The 11,139-nt window shown below is 39.8% G+C and overlaps 1 protein-coding gene across 2 annotated transcripts; it reads left to right on the top strand.

Annotated features, from left to right (window-relative positions):
* Nucleotides 1–243: 243 nt before the first annotated feature.
* LOC306700575 (putative E3 ubiquitin-protein ligase HERC6) lies at nt 244–11,139 on the top strand. Of its 2 annotated transcripts, none has more exons than XM_079165630.1 (23): nt 244–469; nt 1,497–1,647; nt 1,755–1,831; nt 2,243–2,470; nt 3,654–3,745; nt 3,853–3,980; nt 4,299–4,453; nt 4,732–4,787; nt 5,011–5,102; nt 5,218–5,277; nt 5,399–5,495; nt 5,677–5,857; nt 6,082–6,233; nt 6,699–6,818; nt 6,950–7,048; nt 7,249–7,440; nt 8,120–8,260; nt 8,576–8,742; nt 8,840–8,906; nt 9,024–9,094; nt 9,465–9,648; nt 10,429–10,531; nt 10,657–11,139. In XM_079165630.1, exons 1-23 carry the CDS (start codon nt 250–252, stop codon nt 10,890–10,892), a joined length of 3,069 nt encoding a protein of 1,022 aa, XP_079021756.1. In that variant the 5' UTR covers nt 244–249; the 3' UTR covers nt 10,893–11,139. The 2 variants fall into 2 exon arrangements, with proteins under 2 accessions (XP_079021756.1, XP_079021755.1); XM_079165629.1 differs by having other exon boundaries at nt 4,729–4,787.

Raw genomic sequence — 11,139 nt, 5'->3', positions numbered from 1 at the left:
ACTTCTATCGTACATGTTATTAGTTGTGCTCTATTAGTTAAAAATAAATTGTACAATTTGTTAAAACTTAGTTATCCTGTTAGACATTTTAACCAGAGGTTGCACTCAACACTGTACACCTAAAGAACGGGTAGCTGAAGTGCGTATATCCGATGTTTTAAATACCACCGACAGCACTTGAAGGCAGCATCTTCTGAGTTAAATAGCCGCCCAACACAAACGCTGTAAACACATCAGCTGAGCGGAGACATGGTGCAGCTGTACTGCTGGGGAGACAGCTCCAGTGGACAGTTCGGTCCTCAGAAAGCCCTCAGTCCGGCTTCGTGGACTGTCCCCGGGGTTATTACCAACATCTGCTGCGGGGACCGGTGCACTTTATTCCTCACCAGGGATGGAGGCGTTTTATCCTGCGGGCACAACTCACAGGGACAACTTGGGCGGAAGAAACTTAAAGATGGAAAGACGCCAGGTAACGTTAATAGTAAATAATAGCCTAGTTCATACATAATATTTAACTCGAAGACGTAGTTTTAATTTAAAGTGTTTGTTTTTTTAATCTCATGACTGTTAAATGTAATGCAGGATTAACGTGTATTTATTTTTATTTAGAACATTTATTTTCTAATATTTATTTTATTTAGTTATTTAGTTAGTCTGTCAAGACATTTTAAAAGACTTTATCTTGTGTTTAAACAATGAGTTTAATGATTTATTGAGTTTCGTTTCAGTTTCGTTTCACTCTTGTCAGTGAAGGCAACGAAAGCTAACTCAGCACTTTATAGTGCGTTGAGTTCGCGTGCAGGTCAGAAAGTTGGATATGAATATATAATTCAAGGTTTGGATATGTAATTAATAGGCTACGTTGCGTACTGGTGGTGGTACAAATATGAATATCATAAAAGTAAAAAAAACAATATCTTATACTCCTGCACTTAAGACTATAGGACTATAATTCAACAATCAATTACTCATCGTGCAGAGTTATTTTATTACATAGTTTTTGTGTTATATTTTTGTATTATAGTTATTGATGTATTCATATGCAAGCAGCATTTTGTTGTGGCAGGTTGAGGTGGAACTTATTTTAACTCCTTTATTTGCTGATGTCGGCTATTCAAGTAAAGTGAGAAAATACCTCAAACTTGTACAGTTGAGTTAAGGTACTAGGGCTGGGTGATATGGAGAAAAACACATCACAATATCGACCATTGGTGCTCTTATACAAAATATTTACACAATGAGATTTTTGATAAATAATCATCAGTAATGTGGGTATAATGACTAAGTGGGTACAAGTAAATAATAGAACGGCTAGAACAGTCTTGTAAATTCAGAAAGTAGTCTTTACTGTAATGCAGCCTCTCATCGGGTCTCACAATGTCAATCAATACCCAGCCCTAAAAGGTTACTTCTAACCATTATTAATAAGCACTGTGAATTTTTCTACTTTATAGATTATTCCGGTTTGTGATTCTCTGTCTGTCGTCCTGCATCAGGTCGTGTGGAGGGGCTGGGCAATGTGCTGTCGATAGCGTGCGGACAGGACCACTGTCTGGCTGTGTGTGCATCTGGACAGGTGTTCTCCTGGGGGGCAGGAGACAATGGACAGCGAGGCATTTTACCAAATCAACTGTGCGACAGACTAAGGCAAGATTTCAGTCTATGGAATATACAGTATGTATATTCATACTCATCACTGAAAGTAAGCAAAGCTTTTAACACATTTTTTAACATATTGTCTCATCAACATGCAGTCGGGTGCCGATGCCACTGCAAATAGCAGTGATTCAAGTTGCTTGTGGGAACTCCCACTCTCTGGCACTGACCAAAGGTAAGACAATGAACACACCCAATGACGTCTTTGTTTGTTTATATGGAACAGTGCCAGTTTATGTAATGTTTAGTTATGCGTAATGTAGTCACGATTTGGTTTTGGTTTTCATATGTCACTATATTAAAGTGTCAAATCCAGTTATTCCATTCCCCTCAGGCACGATAAAGTAGCACAGTAGGAGCTTAAAGAAAACACAGCCGCAGCAATGGCTTACAAATAAAGTCAATTTAAGAAACGGACCATTTATATTCCGCCACTTTAGCACTTATCTCCCCAGTGGTTAAGGACACCAGCCTCCTATTAATACCAGCTGTTTCATGTCTGAAATACATTGTTTTAAAACTGTATAGACACAATATATTAAGTGTGTTTAAATGATGTTTTTCTCCATTATTTTCCGCTTTAAAGGAGGTGATGTCTTCTCTTGGGGTTTGAACAGTCACGGTCAGCTGGGTCTGGGGAAAGAGGTTGCGCTGCAGTATGTACCAGACCTGGTAGGTGCTCTGAGCGGCGTAGCGGTGACCCAGATTTCAGCCGGAGCGACCCACACTCTGTTCCTCACACTCCCAGGCCTGGTCTACTGCTGTGGGGCCAATAAATCTGGCCAGCTGGGGCTCAACAGGGTGGATGAGAAAGGTGCAAATACTTTACTTTAACTTACTTCCACACTCACTTGCTCCCATTTAGCAAGCGGCAGAATATCCATTAAAGTGGAGCTGATTACTTAATTCTACGCTTGACAATCTGCACCACCTACAGGCAAAGAGAGTTACAGCTGCTGCAATTTCAACACTCACAACCTGCAGGCAACGAGCCGCATGGCGAAAGCCTGTCAGTATTGAGATTGTCCTCCTGACGTCCTGATGTTATTGAATCAGAAATGGAGGGAAAAGATATTGGAGCTGTCTATGGGCACCCAGAGATCTATGATGGCACCTCATATTTGTACAGAGACTGGATTAAAATATATGTTTGTGCATAAACAATAGCGTCAATGACATACTTATGCCTAGATGGCGTTATTTTGAGTTTTTAAGGAGCAGATACAATGTTAGCGTAGCCTAGAACTGATAGAACCTGCTCACCTGGATCCACTTTCCTCAGCTGCCCTGCCGATATTTAACCAACCCTTTTCCACTCACTCCTTGCAAGATTGTGATTGTTGCTCTGCACCTGTGTGTTCAAGCCTTTGTTACCTTTTACCATGAAACTTGGAAAACTGAAAACTGAAATCTGTATCTGCGTGCACTTTTCCCTGCCCCATCCCTGCTATTCTGTGGACTCTATACTTCCTCTGTTTGGACATGCCAGTAAGCTCACATCTGTTCCCATTTTTAAATGTATCCCTGCACTCTTCCTGTCTGCTTGAATTGTCAGCATTTGGGTCTGTCTCCTGTTGCTGCTCTAACACCCCCTTGATAGCTATGTTTTTAAAAAAGAAAGAAAGGAATGAACCCATTTCCCAATTTGTGACTCAGTTTTCCATCTATGTAGCCAAAATGTCACACCCCCTTGCTAGTTTTACATGATGCACAACAACAGAGTCTGCATTGTGCTGCAAATAAAATATTTTTTTCCATCTAAAAAAGTTTTTGAGGATTCTGTAAATGTCTAGAGAAGAGCGTGTGAAGAGCGAAATTGTGTTATTTTTCAGAAATTAATTAATCTAGTCTCTGACTGGTATGTAATAATGGTAAAACAGAGTTACTAACAGGCGCTATTGACCTCCTAATTATGTACTGTATTCCATCTTTTTTTATCCAAACTCATTATATGTATAGTTTTGAAGTAAGCATCTTCTTCTCATAATCTTTAACAGGCAGGTTCAACGTCTGTATGGTACCTGCCCTCAGACCTCTAGGTGTCTCCTTCATAAGCTGTGGAGAGGCACACTCTGCTGTGTTAACAAAGGTACAACATCTTCTGTCTTTGTTCAATTATTAATTATCACATTGTAAAGATGATGACAGCCTCAACACGTCGCCGCTTTTGATCTTGTGGGATGCTGTGATTTCTAGGACGGCGAGGTTTTCACTTTTGGAGAGGGAAGCTACGGCCAGCTCGGTCACAACTCCTCTGCTGATGAAGTGAGACCCAGACTGGTCGAAAGTCTTGACGGACCCGCCTCTCAGATTTCATGTGGCAGGTATAAAGTAGGAGGGTGCTTATGTGAAACACTGAAAATGTGTTTTGATTTAAAGGGAAAATTCGCCACCTTTTATGGTGAGGTATAATCCCTGCTGATGGTACTGTAATTGTAGTCCACTTAAGAAATGAATACCATGCCATGAAAATATGGCCGCTCTATTATTCTAATATTTGTCAAATTTTCCTTTTAAGGAAGGATTACTTAGTTTTGGCATCATAAAATCATTTGAGAATATCTAACTTGAAAGGCCTAATTGAAGTACGTTTACTTTATGAAGTGCAACATAAAATTCCCGGATGTTTTCTTGTCTCTTAGACGTCACACTCTGGTTTTGGGCACCTCCGGCCAGCTGTGGGCTTTTGGCAATGGAGCCAAAGGTCAAATTGGGACTGGAAGGCCAGAGGACAGTCTGACTCCCACTCTGGTACATTTTCCATGGACCACTGACGGTGCAGCAGCCACACCCAAAGGTGTGTATCTGTAGACAGTATATTCCTTAATTATCCCAGGAGATGCATGTTAGGATGTAACATGGCTGCCAAATACTATTGGATGAAGTTCTGAGATAAAGATGGTCCTTTTTCTTGGACAGTTCCTGAGAAATATTCAACCTTCACACCCATTGGCAGTAAAATATTCAGTTAAATTAAAATGAAAATATATTCATTGTGTTCTGTTAAAGTAGAGGGTGGTGTAATACTATCAGATTTAAATCCTGATTGTAAATGTGTTTTATTTTTTTCAGCAGACTTGAAAATATCAGCTGGGTGGAACACAAGCTTCACTTACACTTCGCCTACACAGGTATTGTGTCTCATTGACTCATTGCTCTTCTAGATTATCACAGAAATCTACCCAGATCGAATTAATTCAAAGTAAGCACATTGGTGTGAAACTGTTTTTTACATGGAATGAATGTCCCTTTTGTATCAAAAATTGTTCTGGGAAATTTTAAATTTAATTTGCTGTGCTGTCATGATCATTAAGCCGGCTAGCTTAAAGTCAAATGTATTGTCTGTCATTTAAGAGCTTGGACTGCGGACAGATAACTGGGCGTCTTGATGAAACAAAACTGCAAAGATGGCTGTCAATGAGACATGGCAACGCAGAGGCGAAGAGGTCCTTTTTTCATAACTGTATTGTTATTATAATTATGTAGCTGCACAAATGAAATATCAGTCTCATAAGCAGCAATTACATTGTTTGTAAGTTCCCCTCTTCGTTTATCCAACAGAGAAATATCTTCGATGTTTCTGACGAGTTCAGGTCTTGTTGCAAGTTTCACAAAGTCTGAGTGAGTCCTTTTTCTATTGTTTACTGTCTAGTAGCAAACTTAGCTATAATGTTAAGATTATGAGAGTCTAGTAACTAAAGACTAGTGCTGCTACTTGGTTTTAATCCTCTGCCTTTATCAGTGGGCCTCCATCTGAAGCAGACGTCTTAACTGTGGACCTTGAAGCAGCCAGCCAAGCTTTCGACCAGCTGCTGGCAATACCCTGGATCAAACAATCAGTAAAGAACACAAATTGCACTATTTGCATGCATCACTTAGCTCATTTGTTCTGTTGCTTGAGAAATAAATTACCAGGATCTAAACCTCTTGTAGATTAGAGGGCTTTAGATTAGATTCATTTCTTTACAAACGCTTGCATGCTGTGTGAACATTGCCATCATCCATCTATTTTCCATGCAGGTAAACCTTAAACGCCTGATTGACGTGCTTATGGCATCAAGAACTGTCCTAAAATCACCAGAGATCCTCTTGATTCTGCTGACGTGTCCCCTTTTCCAAGAGGAGACTAATGTCATGAACGGGGCGTTGATGTTGGCTGTCGTTGTTGGAGATATGCCTGAGAAGACTCTGGAAACACTAAGTAAACAACTACAGCAAACTTGATCTTTTTGTCTTTTTGTTACAGGTGTGGGAAGACAAAACGAGTGTGGTGCTACTTGCAGCATGTTTCTGTATTTTGTTGTATTTTCTCTATTTGCAATGTTTTTTTTCTAAATGCTTTGGATACAGTATCATTTGCAGTAGGTTGAGCTCTCTGGGCCACCGTACCCTTACAAGTCCTACAGTGGGTTTTTTATCCTGCAGGACGCCGGTGGTCTTCCCTGTCACCCGCCATACTGATGAGACACATCTTGGTGTTCAGAAACGCCCTGGCCTTCATGCTAGGAAATGGCCTCTTGGCAACTCACAACCCAGGAGTCAAATACCTGCTGGAAGCCCTCAAGCTACTCTACAAAGTCAGTGCTGTGTGCTTTTATTCCAATCATCAGTGGGTTTGGTGTCAGGCCTATTATAGCCCACGTTTGGGCTCAAAAATCAGAGGACATCATTTATCCTTAAAATAAGCTCTTAAAGACAGATTTTGACCCCTGATCTATATTGAATCTGGACCAGTAGCTGAAAGAAATACAGGGTTTAGAGGGGTTTGATTTTAGCTCGTGTCAGGCAGCTTTCATTAGTTTGGGCTATACCTTCTGAGGCAGGTGTTTGGTCATTATCTCCAGCAAAGACATTTTCTAAAAGGGTTTTTTTTTGGAAATGATTTGTCCTTTTGTGGGATCAGAATTAACGCTGAGACTAAAAGTAGTTTCGCGGCTGATTGACAGTTTTTAAATGATTCCCATCACAAGTTACCAGAGCTGATGATGTCTTAAAGTTGTCTGACCACCATTGTCCATTGATGGCCTTTCATTTGTTCACAGGCAAACAAAGCTGGAAAGTCTTACAAAGTCCCACTGAGCACCTTTTATGTCGAGGAAATCCGCACAAGCGTGGCACCAGTCGAGGACGTCACTCTTTGGAATCAATTTTCTAAAGTCGAGGTAAGAACATACAGTACAGTATAAACTGTTGCAGTGTATCAGAGGAACAATCTGTCCTTTTGTCCTGAATTCTTTTCATTTTCTGTTGGACAGCATTCTTTCTTGATAAATCATTGATTATCTTCTTAAAGGATGACGTCAACACACCCGCCATCTTCTGCCGCTACCCATTCCTGTTCACCCTGGTTTGCAAGGTGGCGATCTTCAACATCTTTTCAGACATAATAAAGGTACAGTATGTAGTAGAAATAGATCATTTGTAATTATTTACTTGACGTGAATGATGATGAATAATAATGATAATATGGCTGCAATTGTTGGTTAGTTTGAGCATTCTTTTTAAATAATATATATCTTGTACGGTATCATTTTAATAAAATTGCTTTCCCGCTGTGAGATTTCTTTATAAAGAAGGGTTTTGTAATTACAGGGCGCGCATCATATGATTCATAATATGATTCATAATATGGCTTTGTGGTGTCCTGAGGAGATCGGGTTAGATGGCTCAGACGCTGCCCCGGCCCCGGTCTTCCAGCTAACTCTGAGACGACCTCACCTGGTCGAGGACACCTTCAGACAGCTCAGGACTGCAGACCACTGCGCTTTCAAAAGGGAGCTTGTGGTAAACACGCCATCAACGCTTTGCTAAGCTTTTGAGTTCTGAAGCAAAGCTTTGTAGATTTTGTCTTTACATTACTTAACATTTAGGCTAATGAAAGGGGTCCACCAGCAATTTAGTTTTTAATTTCCATAAGGTTGTAGGACTCCCAAGGGACGAAAAATGCTCGAATTTATAGCATCAAAGGTCAAGATATTAGAAGATTTAGTTCCTGGTTTGGGAAGAAGAAACATTGGCGCCTACACTTCCCACAATGCAACTGCAACTAAATAGCATGTTTTCCATTATGTGTAAAATGTATTGTCCCCTTGAGCAAAATGTTAGTTACAGTAAAGATTTAAGGTAAAATTGGAAATTAGTAGACATAAAAAATGAAATCATTGCCTGGAAACATCCCAATACTAATTAGAAATGTTTATTTTTTGTAATAAGAATTTAATTAATGTACAATTTTCTTGACTAAAGTTTAAAATATGGCTGTTGGTTGTAGCAACTAGAGGACTGTGTGAAGGTGAGCTGTCAGTATCGTAATTATGCATTTGGAAGTCCCACAAAACTGTTTGTTACATGCGCAAAATGGATGTCAGGGACGTCCACCCTGCATGGACATTTATCATTCGAGATGATAGTAATTCAGTTTGTGTTCAAGGACTTTCAAAGGATTCTACTCTATCCTTCCTAGGTGCAATTTACAGAAGACCGGCTGTTGACGAATGTCAACAAAAGAGACCTCTTCCTGCATGTGTTTGATGATCTGATGGCTCCTGAGTCTGAAATGTTCATGTACAACGAGAGCAACACTCTGGCTTGGTTCCCTCCCAGGGTAAGACCAGAAAATAAAGGAGAAAACCATGTATTCATATCTTGCATATACTAATCCTTTTTAGTTAGCACTAAACAAATCCCCCGACTTGATTGAATTGGCCAATTTGTCACAACACAGTACTTTAAAAACATTTAAGACTGTCACATACAAGTGAGCTGAGTACTATAAAAGTGTGAGTAAGTAATATTGAATGCACAACGTGAATGTTAATGTCTAAGTTTAAGCAGCACATACTGTACATCTGACCTTATCATCCTGTGAAAACATTTAGACAGTCAAATCCTAATCATGTGTTTGTCATCAACTAAACAGCCGAGAGTGGAGGAGAAGACTTACTTCCTGTTTGGCGTTCTGTGTGGCCTGGCTCTTTACAACCACAACATAGTCCACATGCCCGTCCCACTGGTCCTCTTCAAGAAGCTGCTGAGAGTCAAACCCTCACTGGACGACATGAAGGAGTTTGAGCCTGTCATGGCAGAGTAAGCCATTTTCTCCGCTTTTTTTTTGTTTTTCTATCCTATCTGCACGTCCTAGTTGTGTTAAATTGATCTTTTTGTATATTCTCCGTGTCTTCAGGTCTTGGAGGTGCATGTTGGAGGACTACACCCCTGATTTAGTCGAAAGCCTGGAGACTACTTTCACTGTAGGTTTTATTATATCACAGTCAGAATGACTCCCGGTGTAATAACCTACTTTGACTATGATGCCTGCACGTGTTGCTGCAATATTCTAATCTGGCTGTAATTACTGTTCTTTACAGGTGAACTGGGGTGGTGAGGAAGTTGAGCTTGATCCGACAGAAACTGGAAAACTTGTCACAGCGGCGAACAAGTATGTTTGCACAGTTTGCACGATTCTCACAGCAGCACAGATTTAGAGTCTGCCTCACAAACTTTAAACGTTTCTGTCAGTCTGTGGCTCTGATATCCTCTCCAATTTCCTGCCATTTCGTCCCATAGAGGGCAGTGCAACAACACTTTTCTGCCATTCAAGACTAAAGGAACATTTATGTAAAAAGACTTGCAGTACAGAGGGAAGATTTGTGGACCGCATCAGCACTCAGTTGAAGCTACTTGTATATTCTATTTTATTTTATTTCTATTATTATGTTTTGTGGTTGCACGCCGGTCCGTACTAGTCTTGTGAATGCGGCATTAAAACTGCGAGGCGGTAATTCCAGTTTAATTATTTTTCTTAATAGGAAAGAGTTCGTAGACGCCTTCATCAACTATGTCTTCAACAAATCAGTGGAGGGAGTGTTCGAAGCGTTTAAGAAGGGCTTCTTCAAGGTGTGTGACATCGACGTGGTGGAGTTCTTCCAGCCCGAGGAGTTGCAAGCAGTGATGGTGGGCCAAGAAAACTATGACTGGGACGTGTTGAAGAAGGTCTGCTGGAAAAGCTTCTTACTTTTGAATCTTAAAGAAAGAAATGTAGATACTGAGCTTTATCGTTACTCATTTTAAATACAGATATTACGAATTTTATATTAACTTGTGTCATGAGATATAACTTTAAACAAGAATACAGTATGAAAATACGGCAAACAAGATTAAATGAGCATTTTTTTCATGAATTAGCCGATTTGTCTGTATGTTTGATTACTTCCAAACTGTTTTGAGTTAAGTTGTGAACTATTTTTTAAACTTTGTTTGAAAGTAGTTCCTACAGTTCTGTACTTGGCAGGACGGTTCCCAAGATATAAACTACCAAACAGCAACATATGTAAAATGTGTTTTCAGATTTGACTTTCTGGCAGCGTATTGTAGCTTATGAATTTTATACTTGTTTCCCCACAGTCACCTGAATGCATCAACAAGAAGTGCATCAGCACACAATATAGCTTTGACCAAACCATTAAAAAAGAATGACATAACATAGGAAATGAAATTTAAAACTATGTTGTTGAATTTGGGTTACAAGCCACAAAGATTGGAAAAACACTCATTTAATGTTTGACATATTTTATAAGCTGTTTAATATTTAAAAAGTAGCTAGTAACTGGCTGTCAGATGAATGTCGGGGAGTAAAACGTAGACTCTTCCCGTCTGAATTGTAGTACAGTAGAAGTAGACACTTAGAAATATTCACGCAAAGTACAAGTACATTCATTTAGTACTTAAGTACTGTAGTTAAGTAAATTCCATGACTGTGTTTTTCCCAAACAGAACACCGTTTATGAAGGAGAATACCACGAGCAGCATGCAAACATCGTGATCTTCTGGGAGGTGTTTGAGAATCTGACAGCAGAGGAAAAGAAAAAGTTCCTCCGTAAGTATTATACATCGATTGTGCTTATTTGTTTTCATCAAGTTTGACTTAAGAGTAGAGTGGTAGTCTGTCAATTTCAGCTGAGAGAAACATTTCAATAGTTTAAGATGCAATTTTTTCGCCAGTGTTCGTCACAGGCTGCAACCGGGTTCCCTTCCTGGGCATGGAGAGCATCAAGATGAGAGTCGCTGTCTTGCCCGACGCCACTGAGATCCATTTGCCAGAATCCCTCACCTGTCACTCTCTGTTGTTACTGCCCATCTACCAGAGGTACCCGGTCGAGAGGACGATGCAGACCAGGCTCTGCGAGGCTATTAATCACAACAGAGGCTTCTGGAAGAAAGTAGACGCTACAGAATGAAGTCTTCGTCATTAAAACTTTCTGTTTTCAAATCCTATATTGAGCATTATTTAAACTATTACAAAGAAGTAGAACCAGCGTGCCCACATATTCATTTAGCTTTGGCGAGTCACAAATAATAGGCACAGGTTTCTAAAGATATGTTATGTTCGTGTGATAAAGAAAAATTCAAATGTGTGTTCACCAGGAAATGCATTATTGCCTTGCTATTTGTACCATAAATAACCTACTAAATAAATACATTTAT

Source organism: Pholis gunnellus, assembly GCF_910591455.1.
Source record: "Pholis gunnellus genome assembly, chromosome: 9".
Lineage (NCBI taxonomy): Eukaryota > Metazoa > Chordata > Actinopteri > Perciformes > Pholidae > Pholis > Pholis gunnellus.
The sequence above is the reverse complement of the archived record's forward strand: the minus strand, read 5'-3'. Positions and strand labels throughout refer to the sequence as shown.

Excerpts from the sequence above, each read along its gene's own strand:
- LOC306700575 (XM_079165629.1), top strand. The coding sequence starts at position 250 with ATGGTGCAGCTGTACTGCTGGGGAGACAGCTCCAGTGGACAGTTCGGT. Across the intron at positions 3,746-3,852 it reads ACTCTGCTGTGTTAACAAAG|GACGGCGAGGTTTTCACTTT; the intron begins GTACAACATCTT and ends TGTGATTTCTAG. Across the intron at positions 10,532-10,656 it reads GGAAAAGAAAAAGTTCCTCC|TGTTCGTCACAGGCTGCAAC; the intron begins GTAAGTATTATA and ends TTTTTTCGCCAG.